Genomic DNA, 26756 nt, shown 5'->3' on the forward strand with positions numbered 1-26756 from the left:
CTACATGATTCTAACTTATCCCTTTGGTCTTGGTACAGGATTCTACAAAGACTTTCATAGCAGCATCTGGTTACTGTACGAGCATACTTTTCATTGAAATATTTCTTATAGCTTTATATTATTAAAATCAATTGCAACCTATATTAATTACAAACTATTGATTAAATTCTAATTACTAAAATTCTAAGTATCAGTAACACCATGGGCACCTTATCTCAAGGGCTTTTTGTCCTCTGTGAATGTTGTAAATTCTGGTGCCTCAACCTTGAATGTTAATGTATATATATAAAATGTATAAACAGACACACTTATCTGAGACCAGGAACAAAGATTATATCTTGCACGTTTCCAATTCACTTTTGCATTTTTCAATCTGGAGCTTGGTTTACTCACCTTGGATTTACTGTAAATGAGTTCTCGGAAAGCGGAGTAAGTTGCATCATGAGACTTTTGTATAGGGGATCATTTAATGTATGCATAAATAAGGAAACAGATAATCTCCTTAGAATCAGGGGCAATTTGACCGTCAACTCAAATCTGAGTCAAACAAGATAGTGGGGCCTTAATAGCTTTTGGTGATTTTTCAAAGTCTGAAATGTGCTATTCCTTATATTTTTTTTCAGAGAGGGGCCAGGGCAACTAAAATGAATATAAATCTGGTGACAGTAAGTTTTCTCTTCTGCTTTACTGTCAAGAGGTTGCCCAGAGAAGTTGTGGATGCCCCATCCCTGGAAGTGTTCAAGGCCAGGTTAGATGAGGCTTTGGGCAACCTGGTGTAGTGAAGGGTTTCCCTGCCCATGGCAGGGGGGTTGGAACTAGATGATCTTTAAGGTCCCTTCCAACCCAAACCATTCTATGATTCTATGATTCTAGGTGCTTAAAAACTGCCTGCAGACGGTCTAGGGTTTGCTCACCACATCACACAGGAAAAATGAACCACACAGTGTCCGCACAGGAGTGCCCATCTGGTGAATATCAGAGAATTGCTGTTCCTACGGACATAGCAGAGGCTGTGGGTGTTCGTTGCCAGGACTGCTCCCTGCCCTCCAGGATGTAGTGTTGGAACACGCCTCGGGCACTTGTCTGTACCTGAATAAAGCCCATGATGAATGCAGGATGATTTGTCAGTGTGAAAGGGAGCTGAGGCCACAAAAAAGTAGCTATGCTTCACCAGAGTTGAACAGCTGCTTCTTTTACGGTCCTGTGCAAATTGTTTTACTGCTGTGGAGTACTCCTCATTAGAACAAGGGATGGAAAAATGTGGAAGTCACTTCTCCATCACATCGTTTTTTTTACTTTCTCCTGGTAGCCAACATTTTGGGAAATTAGATGGTTTCGAAATGGTTTCCCTTGATTTTCACCAGTCATTCAAGCTGAAGGAAGTGTGGAGTAAGACAGAAGTTACACACTACAACGACACTGAATTCTCCAAGAAATATTTCAGCAGCAAACCTAGGGACATTTTATCACTGAAACCGTGGCATGAAAAACAAAGTTTTTACGGTTCCGTCCAAAGCTCCCCTCTGTCCCTAGTTTATGCAATAACCCACATAAATTGGGGGGAGAACTGTGTGATGGAGGACAGAGATCCAAAGGAATCCAAAGGGATATGAAAACAGGAATTTTTATTAACTACCATCTGGAGAGGTTTGGGAGATGAGACATCAACTGATTCGTGAACATACATGTCTTGAGAGCGGTATATACAGTCACCTACGGGATTTCAACAAATAGCACGGAAGCCTTTGAGGAAATCCAACCGTAGTTTCGATTCCCGGCACGGCGGCCGGGAAAAGGAGGGGGGAACGGCGTCACTGCGCATGCGCGGCGCCTCGTGACACCGCCGCGCCGGAAGCGCGGCGGCGCCATGGCGGCGCTCCTGGCGCGGCTCTGTCGGGGCGCCCCCATCCTCCGCGCCGCCCGCCCGCCCCTCGCCGCCGCCGCCGCCCCGCCGCTGCGCCGCCCCTCCGCGCAGCCGGCACCCCCGCGGCCGCTCAGCTTTTCGGCGGCCGAGCTGGTGCGCGCCGCGCCGGGCCCGCTGCGGCCCTACCTGCGCCTCATGCGGCTGCACCAGCCCGCCGGTGAGCGGGGCGGGGCGGGACCGTAGCCATGGCGACGCGGCAGCCGGGGGGGGGAGGCGGCAGTCAGGGCGACGCGGTAACCATGGCGACGCGGCAGCCATGGCGGCGTGGGGGGCTGATGCCGGCCCAGGCGGGCGGCCGGGGAGCGGCGGCGGGGCGGGGAATGGCAGGAGGGGGGTCCTGTGCCGGTGGCCGTGGGACCGCTCCGGAGCCGCAGGCGCCCTCGCTTGGGGCAGAGCTTGCCGTTACCGAGCAGCGAGCTGCCGTAACCGGCCCCCCGCTCCTCGTTCCCCCCTCACCGCAGCCGCGGGTCTCGTCTCGCCTCAGGGACGTGGCTGCTGTACCTGCCGTGCACCTGGAGCATCGGCTTGGCGGCCGAGCCGGGCTGCCTCCCGGACTGGCACATGCTGTCGCTGTTCGGCGTGGGAGCGGTGCTCATGCGCGGAGCCGGCTGCACGATCAACGACATGTGGGATCGCGACTATGACAAAAAGGTAGAGAAGCCCCCCCGTGGGCTTGCAAGGACCTAGGAAAGTGAATTGCTGGTTAATTAACTTTGTACGTGTCCGCTCAGCCCCAGCATCACCCGGGATTCCTTGCTGAGTGCAGGCATAGGGCTCCAGGTTCAGAAACTCCTCTGCGTTCCTGCCTGAGATGCCTGCAATTAGTTTGTCCACGTTTCTTCCTAGAATAGTAGAAATCATTTTCTTTTGTATAACATTTCTCTGTCTACAACTGTAATAAGTCTTCTAGACTACTTACCTTTACATCTTTACACAGATGTGAATAAAATACTACTTACCTCTGTGTAAGGTAAAATACATGTTGCCACTTGTAGGTAGTACTGGAACAAGTTAATTTTTTAACGTAGTTTTGCACAACAGAGCAAAATAAATAACACTTTTTTGCTACACTTGCTAGTTACAATCTACTCCAGAACCACCTTTTTTAATTTTCCTTTTTCCTTTTTTTTTTTTTTTTTTTTTTAAATTCAGCAGTGTTTCCTTGAGTATTGTTAACTTTTTCATGAGAATGGCTGTTAAGAGTATCATGCCCAGCCCTGAGCTAATCGTCTTCTATTATGTTGTGGTTTTCATATCCCTTTTGTTCAGAAGTAGGAAGTAAGCAAAAGGCAGTGCCCAGTGTCAGATGTTGAAATGCACACAGGTGCGGGCTTGTCTGAAGCATCCTGGTGATGTGTCACTGTTCGCTTGTCCTGCTTTCTGTTCCTGTATTGTTCCTCTTGGTTATAGGTTTTGGGTTTCAGCGCTGACAAGAGGCAGGATAATGAGCCAATCTGATATGTGAAGCTCTTCTTACAGCACTGATGTATTTGTGCTGCTGGGAAGGCAATGAATCAGTGGGAAGGCGATGAATTGTGGCAGCTTTGGATGCTTTAGGGTTCGAAGGTTATTAACAACTGCCTATGCTAAAAATATTTAACAAGTTGGGGTGTGTGAATTTTCAATGTAATGAATTCATTTATGCATTAATGTGATGTGGTTAGATGTAAAGTTTTAAAATTCCTGTCACAGCTTTTTTCTTACACACCTTAAAAGGATATCTTCAAAAGAAGTGCAGTAAAGTCCGGGTCAATAGCAGGATGTTGGCTTGTGCTGCTGATGGTGATTTGGGGTTTTTGACTTTATGTAACCAATTATTGGGTAAATGTGTTCTTTTCATTAAATGAAACATCCCCCGTTTGGTTATGATGTGCAGTGGAATTGGTTACAAACATGTTAAGAGCATGTTTAAACTGCCAAAGTGGTATTTGACGTTTAATGTAATCGGATTGAGGGCAGGGAGAACAAAGTGAAGGAGTTTATTTAAGTTCACATTGTTAAAGCAAATGCAGAACACTTAGTGTTTACAGAATACATAGTATTCTGTAAAAAGTTGACTTTTGAACCTCTTTGAATAAACTTTACACCATTTTCGTCCACATGCAGAACTTTAGTCTTTTTTTTCCTTTTGGCAATGGTCACCTTTGGCAAGTAACTCACCATACATTTCAGTTTAACTTTTTCCTGCTATTTGTTTCTTCCTTGGGTTTGCCTTGTATGATTTCTTGTTTCAGATAGAGTTTCTGAACTCTATTGAGTCTCAACTAGATTTAAATTAATTACCCTTTCCCGGTTATGTGTGCTAGAGGAGTCTTGCATCTTTATGATATTTTATCTGGTAATCACTTTAAAGCGCTTAAGCACAGAAGCGCTGCTCGAAATTGGGATGGTTAGCTCACAACTTTTTAAGTCTGAGTTTTATTTTTTTTCCCTAAGGTAATGAAATTCACATACAAGGTATCTACAGTGCTTCTAATCAGCATCATTGCACACAAGTGGCACTTTATTTCTGTTCTAGTTTTTAAAGCCTGCATGCTTCTGTTACAAGTGCTGCTGCTTAGAAATACAGCTCGTGTCCGCGATGATGTGCTAGGTTTGTATCGTGGAAGGAAACCTGTCTATACATTCTGTGACCTGTTTCTGTTTATTTTTCTGCTTAAATGTCAATGGTGTGACTTTTAGTTTTAAGATACATTGAAAAGTGTTGTGTTGGATTTGGTATTAACATTATTCCTTCCATTTTCAGGTTGCGAGGACAGCAAGTAGGCCCTTGGCAGCTGGAGAGATCTCCACTTTTCAGTCCTTCATTTTTCTTGGGGGACAGCTTAGCTTGGCGCTTTGCGTGCTTCTGTGTCTGAATTACTATAGGTGACGTACGAGTTATCTTTTGGTTTTTAGAATTGGATTCCGGGTCCAGAATTAAACAGAGCAGAAAAGGTGTTGGGGGTGGAGGGAGGGGGTTATTAGTTGTGGAATTGTATTTGAAAGTACAAGAATTAGTTCAGACTACGTATAGCTCCTGTAATGCTGCACTGTATCTTTAGGCTGACAAACAATAAACCTCTTGGTACTTTTTACAGTATCATCCTGGGAGCAGCCTCTTTGTCTCTTGTGATCACTTACCCTCTGATGAAGAGAATAACATACTGGCCACAGTTAGTTTTGGGTGAGCTGGAAATATTTTTACTACTTTTTTCTTCAGATGTAATTTTTGGGGTGTTTCACAAATGAGGAGTTGAACGTCAGCAAAATAACTCGCATGCAGAAACTGGTGGCACTTGTATTTCAGGTTGAGCAACTAAAACGTGTCTTTGTATCTTGGCCTTCACATTCCAGCTGCCTTCAGCTTTTTCAACTAAAATGGTCATTTTCAGCCTTGAAGTACCATAGTTGGCTGCTGTGCACTCTTGCAGTCAGTTGTGCTGACATCTTTAGTTATACTGATATCTGAGCATTTTAACTTTAGACCCTTTGTTTGGGTACACTGGAATAGTTCTGCGCATATGTTTCCCTGTGCTGATGAAGTCAAATTTAAATTGGGGAAAAGTGCGTGGCTATATGTATTTATCCTTGTATGTCCAGAGCATTTCATGTCAAATTACTTGTATTTCATAGAATCATAGAACGGTTTGGGTTGGAAGGGACCTCGAAGATCATCCAGTTCCAACTGCCCTGCCGCGGGCAGGGAAACCCTCCACTACACCAGGTTGCCCAAAGCCTCATCCAACCTGGCCTTGAACACTTCCAGGAATGGGGCAGCCACAACTTATTACCTGCCTGAAAATAAGTGGTAAACAAAAAGAGATGCCAGTATTGTACAAAAAGCTGCTGATAGGGTATATGCTCGAACAAATAATATTTAATTCTGTACATGTAACTTACATTGCTTCTGGCAATCTTGTAATTTTTTTCTTTTTTTTACTCTCCTTCTGTTTTTAGGACTTACATTTAATTGGGGAGCCCTTCTTGGCTGGTCTGCTGTCAAAGGGTCGTGCGAGTGGTCCGTGTGTTTGCCCTTATACTTGGCTGGAGTAATGTGGACGCTGGTGTATGATACCATTTACGCGCATCAGGTAGAGTAACAGTGGGAAATCTGAGATATCTGTGTATGTTTGTGTGTTTAGTTTACAACTTTGTTGTTAAACAGCAGTACTAACCTGTTGCAGTTCTTCACCCTCAGCTGAGCTAAAACAACACCAAAGAAACCCCAGCCCTTGCACCTTTTATTGCTGTTTGCCAATGTTTTACGTATTGGGTAGGAAGCTGGAAGCATGATACACTTTGTGTGCTTACACATTTGCATTACATAAATAACTTTGATGTTGGTATTAGCTCTTGGCTACTAAAACAGCTCTAAGGACCCGCTTTCTAATTCAAATTTTAACGTAGGGACTAAGAAACACTCTTGAATGGGTTCCTAATAAGAAGCACTGGAAACTTAAGCAAGGCCTCCCTTCTTATTTTCCTTATGATGTGCCAGTTGGTTTGAGGATTTTTTTGCTAATTCATCCTTTCATTCTAGGATAAGAGGGATGACATCGTTATCGGTGTGAAGTCAACAGCATTACAGTTCAAGGAGGATACGAAGCAGTGGCTCAGTGGCTTCAGCCTTGCAATGCTCCTGAGTTTGTGCGTGTCAGGAATGAATTGTAACCAGACATTCCCGTATTACTCAGCTGTGGCTGCCATAGGGGCTCACCTAGCACACCAGGTTTGATGGATTTATTGTTACTTTTTCCATGTGGAAGTTCTTGATAAAAAAATCAGAGCGCTTTTCAACCACTATCAATTCGCCAGCTACCTGAAAAAAGCAATTCCCGAAAAGAGAACTGAAGTCTTCTGACAATAAGCTTGCTTTTTTTACGTACCTTTTGTTTGAAGAGATCTCCAATGGTCCACAGGCTGTAGAGCACTGGTTTTCAATCTGTTCCTAACCAAAAGAACTGCCTTTTGTTAAGCTGTGATCTCAAGGGAACAGTTTTCTTCCACTTCCAGTAGCAGCTGCAGCTAGATCTACCTCTATCCTGCAAGATTGTGCAGTTTTTACTGTTCTGATACAGCTCTTGCTATGGCTGGCACATATAATCAGAGACTGCAATTGATCTATGTCATGACCATTTACTTACTTTAAAATATTATATGGTCTACAGTGTCAAGGACACATGCAGGCTTTTTTTTTTTAATAACATACTGTACAGTAGGTATATGAAAATGAATGTTATTCTTCTGTCTCTGTGATGGTTAATTTTACATCTAAATAATTGCTCTCTGCTGTGGTCTGGAGCTTCAGTCTGGGATCTAACAGTATAACAAAATTTTCTGTGGCTTCTTCACTACAGCCTGTAGCAGATGTTAATATTATAATTTTATGGTAATTGACAGTTCTAATTCACAGTTCTTTTTATAGCAGAGAAAAATCCAGTTCAGTCTTGTAGTTGCATTAGTTTAGAAGTTTTAATGAATAACAGAAAGAAATAAATTAGCTCTGTCAGTAAAGGGAGCAGATAGGATCTTGTTACGCTGTTCCTTCCGAATCCTAACAACTGTGTTGCCCAGTTTTATAGGTACAAGTCAGTCTATATGAAAATTAATTGCTGATCTTGATAGGTGAGAGAAAGCAAAGGGGTTCATGCATTCCAAGTAGTAAAACCATCAACAGTCTGAGAAGTTAAGTCTGTGGTTAACATGCAACTTTTAAAAGCACAATGGAGGGAGCTCCATTTTAATGGAGGGAGCTCATGCAGGTGGTGGATATTAAACATACCTCTGAGTAAGAGAATTCTTGCAATGATGTAGCCTGGTAGTTGTTAGCCACTGCTTTTCATAGCGATTGTGCTTGGAAATCTATGAGGGAAAGAATACTACGTTCCACTGCACAATCATTTACAGTTTGAGTTGTCAGAGAGGCCTTACATTGTAGTTTTGGCACAAACAGAAATTACTTTCCTGCAGGGAGGGCTTTTTTATAAAAAATGAGAATGCAGACCTATTGAATGTCAGTGGTGAAGAGTGCACAACAATTGTGGAGATTGCCAAAGTCGCAAGAGCAGTAGTGTTCTGTGTACCAAAGAGTAGCTTCTTTTGGAGTGATTATTTTAGTATTAATTCTGCCTAAACATTCTCATGCTTATCGTCTTGTTGAAGATTTCTGAATGCGTGCTTAACGCAGCTTAGAAGGCTGAGTAAGCTGCATGAGGGGTAGGTTTTCCTTAATTCATTGAATTTGTGCCTGAGACGGAGGAATTTGAGTGATGAAAATGTCAAATTTCTGTCCCACTCAAGAAGTCCACCGGTAGAAGAATAACATTTTATTTGCTTTGCATTTCTGGAGGCATATCTTGTGGCTTGGCTGCAGTTGGGTTTTATTTGTCAGTTCAGTGTTTTCAGTTCCCTGAGCTTTAGAGGCTGACAGGTTTTCAGGGGTGTGGATAACATCATGCCTTAGAACCTTGTGGACAACATTTCAGATTATTCAATCAGACCCCAGCCCTGTCACCACTGTACAACTGCAAATGGCAGAGGAACAGATTTTCCAGGGAAGGTTTCACTTCTTTTGGTTGGATACGTTCTGTTTTGACTTCTTCAGAGGCTGAATTGCAAGGTTTGATGTTTTGGGAGGTACTTTTCTATTAATCCTTGCACTTGTTTTTGCTTAACATTTCTTCTTGACATCCTTCTCAAGACTTCTGCACCAAGTTTGGTTTCTGGGGATATTTTTCAGTAACTTTTCTCTTGCTACACTGTATGGTTTTTTTTCACCTTTAGTTGTGACTCCCAGCAAGATAGCTGCCAAGCTGGGCAAGCCTTGCTTCTAGCTGTTGTTGCAGGTGTCCTGATTCTTTTTTGCAAGAGAGTTGAACAGACATGGCTAAGAGCCAAATATGTGATCCTTGCTTTTTCTGCTCTATATTGAATAAATCTGTCAAGTAAACATAGATGCCAGTTATGCAAAAAATAATTTGTAAGCACAGAATGTTCCTGTTTATTGTGGAGGTAAGGGTAGACTTTAGAATTTGAGATTCAGTTTTTGAAGTTACAGACCCTTTTGTGTCTTTTTGTGGTGTGTCAAATATTTATGAGTCTGTAGAATAATAATGCTAGAATGTTATACTGTACTTTTGCAGATTTACACTTTGGACATAGACAAACCTGAAGACTGTTGGAAGAAATTTGCTTCAAATCGTACTGTAGGAGTCCTGCTCTTCACAGGGATTGTACTTGGAAATCTGTGGAAACGAAAAGACTCACAAAATGTAGAAGAGCCTTTAGAAAACAGGTAGTTGAAATTACTACAAATACTGATGTTTTAGTCCAGCTAAAATGTAAGTACTGTAAGAAGGAAAACACTTTTAACGTAACTATAACTGTTTTATAATGTTTATTTATAAAACCTTCTTGTTTCTAAAAACACGCAGATGAGATTACCCTACAATGTAAGTTTTGATTATTTCTAAATGACTTCAGCCTCCATAGAAGCTTCAACAAGTGAAGCTGCTCCAGTGATCCAGTGTAGTACAAGCAAACTTTTGTCAAGCTCTCAAGACTGTGAGTTCAAGATTTTATACGAAACAGATGTCTCTTAGTGACATCATGTGGGAAAACGCAAAGTGATTTCAGGATGTAAATAAAATCTGGCTGTACATGTTTGGTGTTCTGATTCATTACACGAATAATTTTCAGTTTGAGTTGGAGCTTGTTGTGTGAAAGAACTGCAATAACAGTTTTTATCCTGAGTGTCACGTTATGACACAAGGTCAGACCAACAGAGGTCAGGGAGGCCAGTCTATTAGTTTCCCGAGGAAGATGAGACCCTTGTGTCTGACTCCCCCTGCCCCTTCTGGGCAGCCCACGGAATCGGAGAGTATTCGTCTAACCTATCTAGGGACCCAGCACCAATAGAGGTCAGGAGGTAATTTGATGATTATACCAGTTTTCCAAGTAAGATAAGACCCTTGTGTCCAAGTCCCACTGTCCTCCTTCTGGGCAGCCCACGGAATCGAAGGGTGTTTGCCTAATCTATTCAGGGACCCCACCAGCAGTACGATGGGCCAAATTCCTTATATTAATTATGAAGTTTCCAGAAACTTATATATATATATAATTTTGTTGCATATGTTCATGACAGAATACAGATGCGAAGACAGCCGGTGACAGGGACTGACTGTGAAAACAGATTTGATAAGAATAAAAAGATATAAAGATATAAGATATAAAACTGGAACTGATCAGTGATAATACTCAATAGCGAGCAAGGTGTTAGTAACTAAGTGCGCATAACACAGAGCTCTTACCCAACAGGCGTCCCTATGGGGGCGAGAAGAGAGGTTCAGCCCGTCGACTGATCCCAGACGTTCTGATGGGGGTCTTCTCCCTGACATCCCCTTCTCTTTTGCCATTTTATACTGTTTCTTTGCTTTCAGGTGGAGCTTGAGTGACTCTAGTCATACATACCTTTGTTAGGATCGGTGTAAATTTTCCTCGCTTTGGTTGAAAGGCATAGGCTAGAAGAATTTCAGGGTGCCTGCTCAGTGAGGGGTGGTCGCAGCCCAGAGGCGGGTAGCTTTTGAGGCGGAGGTGTGTTTTGGTATTATAATGACATTGTAATGAGCAAAGTTCAATTAAAGGACAAGATTTTACCATTATTGCTGAGGCAGTAGTTGCGATCCATCTTCCTTGACGGCAATTAGACGGTTATCTTCACCAGATGTTCTTTGCCCCTGATAACAGGGATGAGCCATGGTACCTCCGTACCACTCTACTCCCCACTTCAAGGACATTGCTCATTCCATCCGACCAGCAGGCCGTGTCCGTCCTGGGAGCAGCAACTGTGTCTCACCTCAAAGCTGCTCTAATATTGCAGCCTTTGAGCTGAACTTTGCAAAGCCGTATTTCTCCATTTTCCCTAAGTTCGGTTATTTTCCCACACTGAGATAGCTAGAAGCAGTCAGGACTCTGTGAGTGTTTGAGGTCCACAATACGAAGTCAGTAGAGAAATATTTGAAATTACCTTTTGCTCTTGCTGTGATTGCTGGCGGTGGTTTCTTTTCACGTGAAAAGAACAGGCTTCTGCAAAGTTGCCTGCACAGAGTGAGCTGACCTCATTTATCAAGAGTGATTTGAACACAGACTACTGACTTAAAAACAGAACAGCCCAGAGCTATTGCCAAGTGTGTGTCACTGGTGGTTGACCCTGAGCTACGAATTCATCAAGCAAAGTGATCCTTGAGTTTATTTTTATTTTTTAATTCTATTTGTTTTGACTTATGCCTGCTGGTTTTATTTGTAGTCTTACAGGAAGAGTTTGATTATAGCAGGATGCCTATTGTCATGGTTTAGGCTGGCCAGCAACTAAACACCACACAGCCGCTTGTCCGTCCTCCCCCACCCCCAGGGGATGGGGAAGAGAATTAAAGGGGAAAAGGGAAAGAGACCCGTGGGTTGAGATAAGAACAATTTAATACTACTGCTAATAATATATGAATGTATATGTATAATGATAATAATATATACAAACAAGTGATGCACAATGTAATTGCTCACCACCTAGTGACCAACACCTGTGCCATCCTGGACTAGTGATCCTGAAACAGATAAGTCTTGACACTGCAATCCCAGATGAGTGAGAGGACCAAAAAGAGAGAAAGAGAGAGAGAGCACTCTGAGAGTCTGAGAGAGTCTTCAGACGAGCAAAAGCCCTTCTTTCCAGTCAACCCTCATTTTTATACTGGGCATGACGCTGCATGATATGGAATACTCCATTGGTCAATTTGGCCCTCAATCCTAAGTCTAAGTTCAAATCACAGGGGCAGTTGTGGGCCCTTTGTCCCGGCCATGCTCCCCCCAGCCTGTTGTGCTCCTGCACACTGGAAAAACACGGGAAGCTGAAAGGTCCTTGATGCCTCAGTGCCAGCTATAACCACCGGTGCGCTATCGACAGTCTTCTCATAACATATCCCAGAGTAAAGCCAAAACACAGAGCTCTGCTGGCTGCCAAAAAGAAAAACTAACTCTGTCCCAGGCAAAACCAGGACACCTATAAACAATAAAAGTAGCAACTACAGGCTAACAACTGCATTGCTCCAAACCATGTTTTCAACTGGTTTATGCTCTCTCAGTTACATGATTTGCACGGTAGTTAACCTCTTCTTTGCCTCATGGTGTTAAAGAGCTTGTATGGCACGTTCTGGAATTATTTATGGTTATTTAAACCAGTGTGTCTGAGAGACATTGCAGCCCAGAGCCGTGCGTTCAGCGTTTGCTGACTGTAGTTTTGCATTGCTGATGGTGGCAAACAGGCAAAGAAGTTCCTGTTGCAGGGAAACGAGAAAGCATGTGATGAGTCAGTGGCTTTGGTCACAGAAGATGCTTTTTGGGGCTGGAACAGGCTTCTGTGGGTTCTGAACACTTCTTCTTTTTAATGTACATCTTGTAAAGTTGTTTTCTCTTTTACTATTTAAACAAATGACATCGAATATATTTTGAGCAAATTAGGAAAAGTAGATTTTTCAGCCTGACTGCATAGAAATTTGTGAAAATGTTAGGAAGCGTAACTGATTTAGGGCCTCCTTGGTCCTTATACAGAAGTTGTTCTTAAATATGGTTGTAATTTTGAGGTGGAGGAAGTATTACGTTGAAGAAAAGCAGTTTAAAAATGAAGAATAATAAGTTTCTGAACAATTATGTGACGAAGTTGCATTTTCTAGACGGAAAATTTGATGCATGCAACTTCATGCTGAGCTTTGGTTATAAGGCATTTACTAGTAATAAAAAATATCTTGTTATGTAATTAGTATGGATCAGTTTCTTAATACTCATGATATTACCTTAGGTTGTGGCAAAGGTTATTCATCCATTTTTAACATATTAAAGTGTCTTTAAGTAGCTTAGATTTGGGAAGAGCTCACATTTTGTAGTGCCTATGAACCTTGTGGTGTCCTTTGTCCAATGACAACTTGTCACAAGCAAGTGTTTGCCTTGTAATGAGAGGAAGAAGAAGGTGTAGCTAAATAGAGTAAAAAATCAAGTTTCAAAACACTTCTAATGTCCTAAACTTGAAAGTCATTGCTTGATTCTGTGGAAGTTTTCCAAATTCATCTCATAAATGTGTTTTACAAGGATAAGCCATAGCTATATTTTAGGTTCATTGTCTGAAAAATGAAGAAAGGTTTAGCTTCTAGGCGATAATAGAGTGTTATTTGCATGAGCATTTTATGATTAATACACAGAAATAAGAATTAACTTTTTAAGTGCAAAAGAGACAAGACTGAACTACTTCCTTGGCTAAAACCCTGTTTGTATCTGCTGGCAGGTATATGTGCATATCTTCTCTTCTTCCATTCCCAAGCTATTCTATTTCAAATCTCCACGAAGACACTCTCTACTGTATTTAGATACAGTCTGTTAAAAATTTCTCAGATAGACCGATCTCTAAGCAGCACTTCATTACTAGCTAGTGTGCTTTTGCACAAAAAATGTGCAAAAAGGTGTTCCGAGGGCTGGAGCACCTCTGCTATGAAGACAGGCTGAGAGAGTTGGGGCTGTTCAGCCTGGAGAAGAGAAGGCTCCGGGGTGATCTTATAGCAGCCTTCCAGTACTTAAAGGGGGCCTACAGGAAAGCTGGAGAGGGACTTTTTACAAGGGCATGCAGTGACAGTACAAGGGGTAATTTAATTTAATTTAAACAAGATTTAAACTGAAAGAGGGTAGATTTAGATTAGATCTAAGGAAGAAATTTTTCACTCTGAGGGTGGTGAGACACTAGAACAGGTTGCCCAGAGAAGTTGTAGATGCCCCATCCCTGGAAGTGTTCAAGGCCAGGTTGGATGAGGCTTTGGGCAACCTTGTGTACTGGAGGGTTTCCCTGCCAATGGCAGGGGGGTTAGAACTAGATGATCTTTGAGGTCCCTTCCAACTCTAACCGTTCTATGATTCTATGAAAAAAACACTGTCCTCTAGAAGTTCCTTCTCCAATGTCAAATGTTGCCTTTTTCCTCCCCTTCCTTTTCCAAAAGTTCCTCCACAGGACACTGAGATAACAGATGCTTTTGGAGACAGTAGGAAGGTAAAACATCCTTTGCGAAGGCAAACATGAAATGCTGGCAGTTGCTCAGCAACACAGAAAAGTCTGTAACCGACACGAACACTTGCCTTTATATGCTCCCGTCCTACATTGTAGAAAGGTCTATCAAAACAGCACCAGCTCTTTGTCCAGGAGTAGCCATACCTACGCAGGGGTCTAGTTCCTGTGGGAATACGGGGAGAAGTTGCCAAGGCATAGGCAGCCCTTCGTGGCGGGGCTGGATCTTGGACTCAGAAGCCCGCTTCGGACAGTGGCACATGAGAGCTGTCACACTCACCGGCTGCTAGGGGGAGGGACTTGCCGTAGGGTCATCCAAGGCAAATTGTGCCTGGATTTTGCTATTCTTGTATTTCTTGGTAAATATGGTATCATTAACATAAGGGGATCAGATTTTTCCCTCTCTCTAGTTTCAGGAAAGTGCGCTGCAGGCACCTAGCTCAGGAGCTGTGGTGTGCAGAGCGTGGACCGGAGGATGTGGGACAGCCAGAGCTCACTGGGTGAGCAGCCAGGCGTAGCACCAGCTGCTGGTAGCGTAACCTGGGAACGAAAAGGTGGCGCAGCTCTAAGTCAGAAAGGTGTGCCAGGGTGTGGAAAGATCAGAGCATTCTGCAGGCTGAAGTCTCTTTTAAAAAGGCTGGCTGAAAATTAAGGGGACCCATCAGCTGTACCAGCATGGCATCGTGGTTAGCCAGTACTCAAGGGAGACACTGGAAGCACACCCGTTGTGATGAAGGACTGGTGTGGTAAACAGCAGCAGGAGGTTGTATTTTGTGGGCGCTGCTTTGTTGTTTTTTTTTTTCTTTTGGCAAAAGCAGGCAAAGGGCTATTAATTTGTTTCTAAACGCATCACAGTGCAAATACCAGGAGAGAAGATCCATTTAAGCTTCAAAACAAAGCTGACAAGAAAAAACGTGGATGTTAACCAGCCATGGATAATGTGAAATTTCTGTACTAGCTGAATGCTCCTGGCATATTGGAGAGGTGAGTTTCCTGTGTCTCCTTGTAGTTTGTGATGGAGGCAAAGGCCAAAGCAAATTTTAACACTCTGTATGCTAGATACAGTACCAGAATTACAAAGGAAATCACAAAAAACTCACTGTTTTTACAGCACTTTTCCCAGATGGTGGTGGTTAAAAGCCACCACCCTGCTACCCCCGGCCAGGCAGCTGTATACACGTGGTTTTGCCTGAGCTAAGCAGGAAGAGGTCTAATACAATTAAAAAAAGAAAACAAAACCAGTAACAAACCATGTTCAAATGCCAAGTTCTTAAAAATACAACTTAAAAAATACAACTCTTAAAAATACAGCTTTAATTTCTGGAAGAGTGAGCAGGAATCCCTGCCCTAATGAACAAACAAACAAACAAAAAACCCTGCAGAACGAAATTCTTCTGTATTGCAGGGCTTCTTGGCTATGACAGCTGGAGTGACACGGAGAAATATCTCAAATATGTTCCTTCACCTGCATAAAGAACAGAGCCAAGCCTGGGTTGTGGCTTGGCCCTCCCTGCAGCTAAGCCACCCCGAGGTCGTATGGACACTCCCATTCCTCGGTGGGGTGAAGAGCAGAAAAATGTAACAAAAGGCCTGAGGGTCAAGATAAGAACAGGGAGGGAGCATCCTCCAACCGTGGTCCCAGGCAAAATGGACTTGGCTTGCAGCCAAATCCATTTAATTTGTTACCAGTAACTTGAGAGGATAACAAGAAACGAAAACACCTCACCCACACCCTTCCCTGCTTCCTGGCTCTACCTCCTCCCCCGGCAGTGCAGGGAGAAGGGCAATGTTTCTTGTTATCCTCTCTGAATGAACCGCTCACCAATTCAGTTGCTCTGTCCTCAAGCTGAGTCCATTAAAGGCAGAGCAGAGATCTACCTGCAGCCCATGGAGAACCCCATGCTGGAGCAGAGATGCCTGTGCCTGAAGGAGGTCAGAGAGAACTGTCTCCATGGGAAGGACCCCTCATGCTGCTGGAGGCTTGGTGGAGCAGAGAAGTATTTGAAGACCATGGAGGACTCCATGCCGGAGCGGGTGTCTGTGCCCTAAGAACCCATGACTCTGTGGTAAAAACCTGCGCTGGAGCAATCTGATGGGTAAGGATTGCATCCTGCGGGAAGAACTTACATTGGAGAAGTCTGAGGACTGTCCCGTGAGGAGGGGATCCATTGGAGCAGGGGAAATGAGTGGAAGGAGTTTTCTCCCTTTAAGAAAAGAGCAGCAGTGATACCCAAAAAGTCAGTGCAGTTGAACTTTCCAAGACTCATTTTGGAGTTTTAGAAAGCGGCATTCTTTATTGCAGCGCCAGGTGCATGGGGGATATCTCCTCCTGGCATGCACACCTGGCCCTGGCCTGAAACTTAGTTACACACTACAATCATGCATATTCATAACGTGTTTGCATATTGATTGTTATTCTCTTAAACAATTGGTTCATTTTCTCTCACTTTACATGTAAATTACTTCACATGATCAGTCCTCTTCCTCCGCCCCTTTCTTTTGGGTCTGAGATATGTTTAGGGCAGGTGGTCCATGAGTCAGTGGTTGCCATCTCCCCCTGCTGGAATTCCCTTTTCCCCAAGTCACTGCTGTGCATGTTCACAATTCAGAAAAACATGAGAACAAAGTTTATACATTTTCTGGGATGTTCCCTTCAAGGGCAGACGGTTCTGGATAAAGAGTCTCCCTTCTAATCACTTCTGGCAGCTTCAAGGATGGTCATCTTGTTATGTTCTTTAGGTATGTGCAAACCACCTACTAAACCCTTCATGAAATTCTTGCACAAAAAATTTTTACCTAAAAAAGCCTCCAGAGCTGGCTCAAGAACAACTGAACTGCTGAAGTTCTGCTGCCTCCCACTGCCGCATGTGGACGCGGATGAGGACAGGGATGAGAACAGGAGGACCCACACTTGCACTCTCTGGGAGCTCTTGTGCTTGTGCATGGTGGGTACGAGTCCGTGAATTTGTGAGTTAGGGAATGAATGAAGTAGCAGATTACAAAATTAATGAGTTGGACTAGTCTGTTACAAGGAGGTTGTTGATTTCATTGTTGATTTTTGCCTTTGTGGTTTTTTTTTTACTTGGTGGGCTCCTGAGATGGAGTTTGACTCCCAGAGGGTGTTGTCTTGTAAATCTGAGTGGCTCAGAGGAAGAGTGGCACTGCTGGAAGGACGGTGAGAAATAACAAACGACAAGCACAGGAAGCAGAAGCTCAACCGGACTGCACAAAGCATCTTGTGACAAATCTTTGTCCAAGCCAGCAAGCGACCGCAGATGGATGTGAAACCACGCTACTACTTTCCTTTGGGTCTGAGGCGCTGTGGCTGTGTGCTGCTGCAAAGCAGGTGATGCCCTTGGCCCCAGCCATGAGCTCCCCGCTGTGCCCTGGACCTCGTGTTTGGGTGGCTGTGGCACGAGCAGTTCAGACAGGTTGGCCTGGTGGCAGTGCACCCCCCCAGCCATAAACCCAGCCCCATTTTCTGTCCGATCAACCAGCTGAGCAGACCCGCTCCACCATGTGCAGTGTCCCTGGCGTTGGTGGGACAAGGACACGCAGGTGTGGGCAGGGAACAGCTCTCTCCTTGTACCAACTGCAGTCGCTTTGATTTCAGTGAGATGTGAACCTGACTCTTATTTCTAACAACTGAACAACTCGTAGTTCTAAGGGCTGTGAAAATTTCCCCTTTCACTTGCTCAGCTTTTTTCTCCTCCAGCTTTTGTAGTTGCAGGGATTTTCCTTTCGCCTGAGTCGTAGAATCATAGAATCATCACAGAATCATAGAATCACAGAATGGTTTGGGTTGGAAGGGACCTCAAAGATCATCTAGTTCCAACCCCCCTGCCATGGGCAGGGACATCCTCCACTACACCAGGTTGCTCAAAGCCTCATCCAAGCTGGCCTTAAACACTTCCAGGGATGGGGTAGCCACAACTTCTCTGGGCAAAGTCCTACCAAGTTGTGGTAAGCAAGCAATGTTTGGGGAAGAGGTGCTCTTCCATTGAGCCAGCTGAGACACCTGAGCAAACCCAAAATTTCAGATGCACAAGCCCTTCTCCATGTCTGAAACAAAACCCCGAGGTTGTTACTCTGCCTCTTGAAAGGGCGGGTGAGACCAGAGCTTTGGAGAGATCCCCCCAGGCACCCTCCTGCTCCAGGCAGCCCCCGCTGACCTGCTCACCAGTGGGCTTACAGCAGACCCTCTGTAAACAAACCCACTTCTTGCTGCTCGAGACACCAGGCTTTGTGTAACTAGGAGCATTGGTCAGTGTGTTGGAGAAGGTGGCTTGGCTCGTTTGTGGTAGTGTTTTAAGTTGCACGATGGAGTTGTTCCAAATGGTATGGAAGAACAGGTGGGAATGTTTGCATGCGAATGGCACCAGTATGAAAGGGAATAAAATAGTTTCTGGTTGCCACTTCTCTGTGAAATACAATGGCAGACCGTGTAATTTATACTTTGTTCTCTGCAGAGAAAGAAAAATGTCTTCAGGGAGTTTTTTTTTAATCTGTACTCATGAATCTTTATTGAAACTGCATTTACTGTAATACAAATTAAATTGGTGAATATTAATTTCAGCTGAATTTTTCCATTTTCTGCTTATGTGGTACATACATCACACTAAATCCCACTTATCTACTGTATTTGCATAACGCTGGCGTTGCAAAACTGTACTGTGTGTGTGCGGGGGTCTCGGGTGGTGGTTGGTGGCCATTTGGGTAAGTGCCTCCTACTCATTCAGAGGCAAAGCTCACTTCAGGACACAACTATAGTTGTTCTTGCCAAATGAGGTACAAGGATCCTTGATTGCTACGAAGTTCCATCCTTGCTGGGGTTTCCTACAAAGTTCCATCCTCAACCTTGTGAATGTCCTGCGTGATGGTCAGAGCTGCGGATAAATGACTGAAACGTATTTACAAAGCATTCTGTTAAAAATTCTATTGGTAGCAGGCGTGCCCATCTTCCCGTAGTGCCACTTCACGGACCCAGAGAAGCCACACGTGAAAGGGACCATGGCCACCAGCTGTGGGCAGAGCCCCAGTCAGGCCCCATGGTGAGGTCTGGCCAGAAGCTATGGCAGCTGCAACAGGAGGCCACAGGTGCTCTTGGCTGGTGCTGCGCGAGGGTGATGCTCTTGCTGCAAGTTTCAGGAGTTGGTCTTTTGATTTCACTGGTGAGATTTTTTTGCAGGGTTTTTTGACTTAGATGCTGGATGAAGGGAATGAGCTGAGATACATGTTTATGGTGGTTTCTCAGGGTGACAAAGGGTGGTCATGCTTTGATGCATGTCGTGGTTTTTGGACTGAGGGTCGAGACAAGAACCGAGAGGGAGCACTCACCAACCATGGTCCCGGGCAAAACATGACTCAGGCTTTCTTCTTAAAACAAAACAATTTATTAACAGTTACTTAACAGGAGACATAAGGGAACGAAACCGGTTACTTGAGAGGAGAAAAGAGAAAACAAGGCCAGATCTTAAAACAACACCTCCCCACCCCGTTTCCTTTCGTTCCTGGCTCAACCTCCCCCCCGGCGGCGCAGGGGGACAGGGAATGGGGAGTGCAGGTCAGTTCATCCATGTTGTTAACTGCCGCGCCTTTCTTAAAGGAGGAGGAGCCTTTACACCATTTTTCCCTTGCTTCGGTGGGTCCCCTACTCACGAAGAAAAAAGTCCCCAAACTTTTCCAACGTGAGTCCTGCCCGCAGGATTGCAATCCTTCCCCATGGATTGTACCAGTTCGGGCTTTACCAGTCTTGGCCTCTTAGGGAGCTGCTGCCACTCGCGTCGGCGTGGGTCGTCCCACGGATTCCAGATGCCTCCACGACCTCGTCGTGCATTCCATGCCCCATTATTAACAGTACCTGGTCGCACATCCCCTGCTCCACGACCTCTCCTGGGCTCAGGCATCTCTTCCCCGATGTGGGCTTCTCCACGGGCTGCGAGTGGGTCTCTGCTCCGCCGAGTACACCCTGGCTGCAGGGAGGCCGCCTGCCATCTTCACACCGATTGCAAGGGAAGCCTCAGCTCCAGCACACCTCCTCCTGCTCCATCTTGACTGACCCGGTCGTTGTGGTTGTTTTCTCTCAGATCTTAATCCCCTCTAGAGGAGCTCGGCCCGGCGGGCACCCCGGGAGCGGGGCGCTTCCCGAGCCCCCCCCCATGTGGCTCCCCCGGCGCCATCTTGAGCACATGGCGCCGGCCCGGGCCCGGGCAGCCGCCCGGCCGGGAGCCGGGAGCGAGGGCAGCGCCCTCCTCCCCTCTCCTTGCTCCTGAGCAAAAAGCCCTTTCCCGCCCCTTTGTCCCAAGTTAAATAGGGCAATTTGCAGAGGCGCCAATTTGGCTCAACCCCCCCCCGGGGGGGATGGGACTCAGATCTGGTGGCACAGGGAGCAAATCCCCTCCCCTGCCACCAGAACACCCCCCCACACATCAAACTATCACAATGCACCAGGACTGCAGGTAGGAGTGGGCTGCTTTTCTGCAGAAGAAAAGCGCTTGAAGGACCTGGGTGCTCATAGTCAGTGTCACTCCAGCTCTGAATAGAGGACAGACTATTAAAATCCTTAAAATGTTGCTGACGAGATTTTTTTTTAATATGTTATCTCCTATACCCTCCGTCCCCAGCAGACTCCTGGACTAGCTGGCATTTTGCATGAGCCTGGTCCAGCCAGCCAGAGGGATGTCAGGTATCTAGTCATCTAGAAAGTGTCTGCTGAACCACATTTTTTTGCAAACCGCAATTCCCGCGGCCTTTTGCAATATTTTTGAAAAAAAAAATGTGTACGATCCAGGCAGAAGTCAAGCCAGGCAGCCCCGTTATAAAGCAGGATCAGCGACAGTTAGACTTTGGAGCTGTTGGGAAGCCAACGGGAGCATTTCGAGGCACGGTTCACTGTTATCTCAGCAGCACTATTGGTAAAAGGCTCCGCTTAAGGCACCATAACTCCCAGCCTGTTGCCAAAGCTGGTGAGTTACAGTTTAACTCAAACTTCTCCTTTGCCTGTTCATGTCAATGGTGAGAGAGAAGGGGAACATCAGCACTTCGCATGGAATGCTTTGAGCTTGCATTGCTCCTGGGCAAGCAGCCACCGCTCCGATCCGCTCTGTCCTTATGTCACAGCTTCCCTACAAAATGTGGAAGTGTGTCCGAAATGGTCTGTGACTTGTACAGGGCATGAGTGGTTCATTATTTAGGGCATGTTGCTGAAGATATTAATAAATATTGGTATCTCATAAAGCGAAATGGATGCATGTATGGTAAGGACTCAGTTTTAAAATAGCCAGGCTATGTGGCTTGTGGCAAGCACTTGGGAAATCAGCCTAATTTTTAGAGAAAGCCACCACTTGGGGTGTATGCACTAATTGAGAAATGAAACCCCAAATGCATCCCTACAAAGGAGCAGGGAGCACACTTGCTGCAGATGGAGGCGAGGATTAAAAGCAAAGGTACTATCGCGTCCTGCTGCCTCTTTATCTGGGGCTGAATGAAAGTGGAGGAGGACAGTCAGGGCTGGGGCTTCCCCCCATTGCAGTCACACCCTGATGCAGATGGGTTTAGCTGTTGCTGGCTTTGACAGATAGCATCCTGTTTCGCTCCTTGCATCAGCAGGCTGGGGCAGGGGCTGTTCTGGGCACCGCAGGGACATTTTGGCCACCCAGGAGCCCCTGCCGCAGCCCCCTTTTGCAGCCACGCTGCCCACCTGCTGTCACCCAAGCCTGACTGTGAGAGCAAGTAGATCTGTGCAATCCCTTCATCCGAACCCTTCTCCTTGAAGAAAGGGAAAAGCTCACAGTGAAGCACCCTGGGGTGCTCTTCATTTAGTCTGATCTGGGACCCGAGAAGTACGCTTTTTCTTTGGGGAAAAATGTTGGAAAAATGTCTATCCCAATGGAAGCACATCATCCAGAGCTGTTGTCCCCCAAACAACAACCACATGTACACAGAGTCATGGAATGAAACAATATACATGCAACTGTTGTTGTTCTTTGTTTTTTTTTTTTTTTTAAAGAAGAATAGCAGTCTATGATTTAATTCTGCAAAAAGGAAAAAAAAAAAAATGTTGTACTCTGCATATGTGTTAAGCCTCTAGTTTCCCAGCTCCTGACTTCCCCCTCCAGAGACCTCCCACTATTACCTTTTGTCTCTGCTGACTGCCAGTAACAGCCTCCAAGTAAGAAAGTTTAGTTTCCATTTCCCCAGACCCTCTCTGCACAGGGCAAGGAAGCCTGCACCGACAGAAGCTGCTCGCCAGAAGGTTGGTTCTCTTAAAAGCATGGAAATAGTAAAAATTTTCAGCCTGGGAAGAGTAGGATAATAGTGCAAAAGCAGAGACTTATATTTTTTTTCCCTGCTCAGCACATAATTTAAAGCAAAATATATGGCAAATCCTACTTGGGGAAGGGGGAGGCTTTTAAAAAGCTATACACAAAAGTTGGATTATGGAGAGGTTCCTTCTTTGCTGCTTTCTCCTGCTACCAGAACTGTATAACTGCATTAAAGGAATCTGACTGGTACTTTGCTCTCTCTTTCAACTGGGCTCTCTCTTGTCTGCATGGGTGCTCAAGACCAAATTCCTCTTAACAAGGCTGCTTAGCTGTGTGTGTTTTCTGGCTCTGAGGATGGAGCTGCTGTAGAAGCTTGGATGTGGGTTGCTTTTATATGTTGCTGCCTGGTCTCCCTGTGTATTTGCTGTCGTTTTCAATGGGCTGTGCTATGGGTGACGAGAGCATCTTAATGTTGAATCTCTTCATTAATGTTTGCAGCTAAGAGAGAAGAAAGTAGGTGATTAATACTCGTATACTGAATACCGTGCTTTTTTTTTGGTAAAAGTGTGGAAAAGAGAGATATTTACCGTGTGTCGGTAGCGTGGCTATGCACTCGGAGGCAGTGCACGTTCATAGTTTCCCTCTGGATGCGTACCTGATACTGCCTCTGGCGGCATTCGCAGCAGGCTGGCAGGCTGGCGCGGAGCCAGGAGTGGGATTTCTGGAGGATCGTGCATTGCCTCAACATGTGGAGAGAAAGGGGACCCTTCCCTGCTTCGTTTCAGTTTCTGTTCAGCTTTGTGAGCTCAGAGCTGCAGGGGAAGGAGCCTGACGACCCAGCAGCATGGTTCTGTCTTTGCCAAGCTGCTATTTCTAAGAAGAAAAAAAAACCCAAACAACCCCAATTTGTAGCAAAAAGTCTCAATAAGCTTGAGCAGACAGTTTATATTTTTTTTTTCCCCTTCTTCTTTCTTCTATTTGTGCATAACTAGAAGAACTTGGCCTCAGGACAAAGCTTGCTTGTAATTGTTCTCAGAATGTTTTGAGCTGTCCTTTGCTCAGCTGGGAGAGTAGGAGCACAGAGATTTTGGGGATTTTTTTTAATCTGAAGCTTACTGGGTTTCAAGGGTTAATTGCTTGTTTAACTGCAGGAAGGCAAGAACTGGGGTTCAGACTTGGGACATAGTGTTGAGTTTCTGCTTTTCTGACTCTCTACAACAAGAAACCAGAGATACTAGTTTTCTACAGTATCTCTCTTGCCTGGAGTCTGTCTTCGTCACAAGGAAATGCGAGACCATGGCTGCTTCCCGCATGCTTTGCACCCATACCAAAGCAATCTTGCGTGAAATATGCCAAGTTCAACAACCAAAATGCCTGAGCCCTAGCTTTAGCCTAGATTCACCCCCCACACCTGCTTGGCACAAAGGTGGCTGGTGAACTGTGTCTAAGCACTAGTGAAGCCTTTCTGGGGTGGAGTGAGGAACATCAACGGCCTGATGCTATTTTGAAGGCTGGATAAAACGGCAGAAAATGCAAAAACCTTGAAAAGACACAAACGCAGGTAAGATACAGTTATGCTTCGTCACCTCCAGCAGCAGCAAGGATGCTGGGCAAAGGCCGCCTGCTGAAGAGGAATGGCGACCAGCTCGGTTGGGAGATCAAACCAACCACGTTTTTTTCACTAACTGTCCCGTTCCCCTCCCGTCTCTTCCAGAAGAGCAACTAGGAATGGCCGCCCCATCCGTCGTGACGATCCAGCCGCAGTACACCATGGCCGTTCCCGTTGTTGCCTCAAGGAACATTTGGCAGACAGGGCTGATGGACTGTTGCACCGACTGCAGCGTCTGTGAGTGCCTCGGGTGGTCCCATCCCTCAGCCGTCGGCAGTGACGCGCTGCGGTCGGTCCCACGCCCTCTCGGGACACTTTTCTTGCCCATGCCGCTTGGGTCGGTGCTGTGATAGCTACAGCCATAGAATCATAGAATGGTTTGGGTTGGAAGGGACCTTAAAGATCAGCTAGTTCCAACCCCCCTGCCATGGGCAGGGACACCTTCCACTACACCAGGTTGCCCAAAGCTTCACCCAACCTGGCCTTGAACACCTGTAGCTTGGTCTTCTCGGTTCCCCCACCCTGATGCCAGCGGTGCCAGACAGGCAGGCAGAGCTTCACTCCTTGCTGTGTTTCTCCTCCTGCCAGGCTGCTGCGGGCTGTTCTGCTTCCCCTGCCTTGCCTGCCAAGTGGCTGGGGACATGAATGAGTGCTGCCTGTGCGGAACCAGCGTGGCCATGAGGACCCTCTACCGCACCAGATACAACATCCCGGTCAGTGGTTAACCCGCCCTCTCGCCGTGCTGCCAGGCTGAAAGACGAGGTGCCCCCGAGGCCCTCGTCTCTCTGCACATCAGGGATGAGCACAGGGCAGCAGCGCTCTCCGCTCGCCCTTTGTTTCACTTTTGTATCCTGCATGATGCTGGGAGCACAGGACAGGGGTTGGGACACCCTCGGCTGCACTGATCCCTGGGCGGGTGTCCAACAACGCACATCAATCAGACACTACTCCTTCCCAGCACCCTTCACTGGGGGTACATGTCCTGCCTGCAGCTGCAGCCGACCACAGCGGCTCACAGAACCTCGGCTGCTGCTTCCCCACGCCATCCCCAGTCTTGGAAAGATGCGAAAAGTTTGAGATAATTGTGGGCAGACTAAAGAATAGATTAAATCAGTTGTGCAGGTAAACATCCATAATCAGATGCAGGAGAACGGTAGACATTCACATACAGTACGTACATGAAATGGTTTCTTCCCACGGGAGGGTTGGTGCCGTCCCAGTGCAAACCATGGGAGCCTGAGTCCAGTTTGCCCAAATTCCGTCTTTCTGTGTGCGTTTTTCCTCCCAGTGTTATCCTTGGAAGCCGAAAGATAAGTAGATACCTGCAACTTGCAGAAGGGATCCCTTCTTCCTTTCCATAGTGTTGGGGATTCACCAGCCCCCACAGCACCCACCAATACTGAAACCTCTGGTTTTTAGTGTCTGCTACTGAGCATGCTGCAGCCAGCCAGGAAGCAAAGGGCACGCACCGTGGAATGTGATTAACATTTTCTTGGCTGAAGCATGGCTTTTGGGAAGCCTCTGTCCCTAACCAATTTCTTCCTAACAGGGATCCATTTGCTCTGACTACTGTATCACTCTGTGGTGCCCCGTGTGCTCTGTTTGCCAAATTAAGAGAGACATCAACCAGAGGAGGCAGCAGGGCATATTCTGGTAAGCTGAATCTGCTGGTGCTGGTTTATAAAGCCACTGTTGCACGCAGCCAAGTGGCCTCCCGGCGTCTCTCCTGGCAACACAGGGTTGCTGCAGTGGGGAAACAGCCATGGACAGGTGAAAAGAAAGACCTGTCCTGCAGCGAAATGTTGCTGGGAACCTCATGCAAGATGGGGACGGGGAAGGACTGAGGGGGACACATACGGTGTGGCGAGGCACAGCAACACTCCCTGACTCTCCTCTCCCATCCCGTTGCAGATGCCGCCATCCTCACTGCACCCTGTGGTGCTGCTGCGGGCAGGAGTTGCTGCTGCCCCAGCTGTTGGGAGGAGCACCATGGGCAATTTGCCTTGATTGTGGTTGATTCCCCCTTCCCTGAGTAATATCATGAATAAACAGTAGAATTTGCCTTCCTGCCTGTGTGTGTGTGTCACTCCTGCGCTGCCCGAGAGCACCCATCCTTCGCCTGATCCATCTGTCTCAGCAGCCCCTGGTGCAGCGGAGATTTCCCTGCACCCGCTGCACAGAAAGATTTTCACCAGTATTTTGTTATTCGCGCAGCTCTTAGAAAGTATGTTTAATACAGAGGAGAAGTCAGTGTTGCTCATCCAAGTTGGAAAATTTGGAAAAGTGACTTCTACTCCAGAGCAGAGCTGGGGCTTTCCACAGGCAGATGATGGCTGCAGGCCACCAAGTGCTGAGTTGCCCCTGCTGAGGTGGTCCAGGTGGCCGTCCGGGACTGCTGGCCAGTCCCACCTTTCTAAACGTAAAGCCACAGGGATTTTTGGCTGCCTGGCACGAGCTCACCTCTTGCATTACAGAGACACACTCCCCTACGGACCCTGTGCAAGAATTCCCACCCATCTGTGATTTAAAACCTGCTTGGGTTGTGGGTCGTCAGCAATACACTCTGTCCAAAAGGCAGAGGTTACCTCCACCCTCTCTCCATCACTCTCAGAGAGATGCTAAAGGATTTTTGGTCCCTACCAACCTCCCCCAGCTTCACACTCTCAGGAAAATATGATTTTTCCCCCCTCCTCTGCCTTCATCTTCACCACAAACCTTGTAAAGGGCAGGTAGAGGCTCTGCCAGTGCTTCGGGGAGGGTCTGCGCAGTGGCACTCCCACCTGCCTAGATCTCAGAGGACCCAGACAGTCCTGTGGGTGATCCCTTGGAAATACAGAAAACTGCATTTTTAGCCTGAGAGAGGTAAAGGCCAGGAAAGTGGAG

The 26756-nt window shown here is 46.1% G+C and overlaps 2 protein-coding genes across 3 annotated transcripts; both read left to right on the plus strand.

Moving 5' to 3' along the window:
- Nucleotides 1–1867: 1867 nt before the first annotated feature.
- Nucleotides 1868–9566, plus strand: COQ2 (coenzyme Q2, polyprenyltransferase). The gene is made up of 7 exons (XM_086612009.1): nucleotides 1868–2081; nucleotides 2409–2575; nucleotides 4671–4792; nucleotides 5005–5090; nucleotides 5864–5997; nucleotides 6447–6635; nucleotides 9049–9566. The coding sequence occupies exons 1-7, from the start codon at nucleotides 1868–1870 to the stop codon at nucleotides 9202–9204; spliced, it is 1068 nt and encodes a 355-aa protein (XP_086468135.1). The 3' UTR covers nucleotides 9205–9566.
- Nucleotides 9567–22195: 12629 nt separating this feature from the next.
- On the plus strand, nucleotides 22196–25935 carry PLAC8 (placenta associated 8). Of its 2 annotated transcripts, XM_086612090.1 has the most exons (5): nucleotides 22231–22254; nucleotides 23979–24110; nucleotides 24462–24586; nucleotides 25423–25526; nucleotides 25785–25935. In XM_086612090.1, coding segments are annotated over exons 2-5 (348 nt in total). In that variant the 5' UTR covers nucleotides 22231–22254; nucleotides 23979–23992; the 3' UTR covers nucleotides 25786–25935. The 2 variants fall into 2 exon arrangements, with proteins under 2 accessions (XP_009985739.2, XP_086468216.1); XM_009987437.2 differs by lacking the exon at nucleotides 25785–25935 and having other exon boundaries at nucleotides 22196–22254; nucleotides 25423–25530.
- Nucleotides 25936–26756: the final 821 nt, after the last annotated feature.

This window comes from Tauraco erythrolophus, chromosome 5, assembly GCF_009769465.1.
Source record: "Tauraco erythrolophus isolate bTauEry1 chromosome 5, bTauEry1.pri, whole genome shotgun sequence".
NCBI classification, from domain to species: domain Eukaryota; kingdom Metazoa; phylum Chordata; class Aves; order Musophagiformes; family Musophagidae; genus Tauraco; species Tauraco erythrolophus.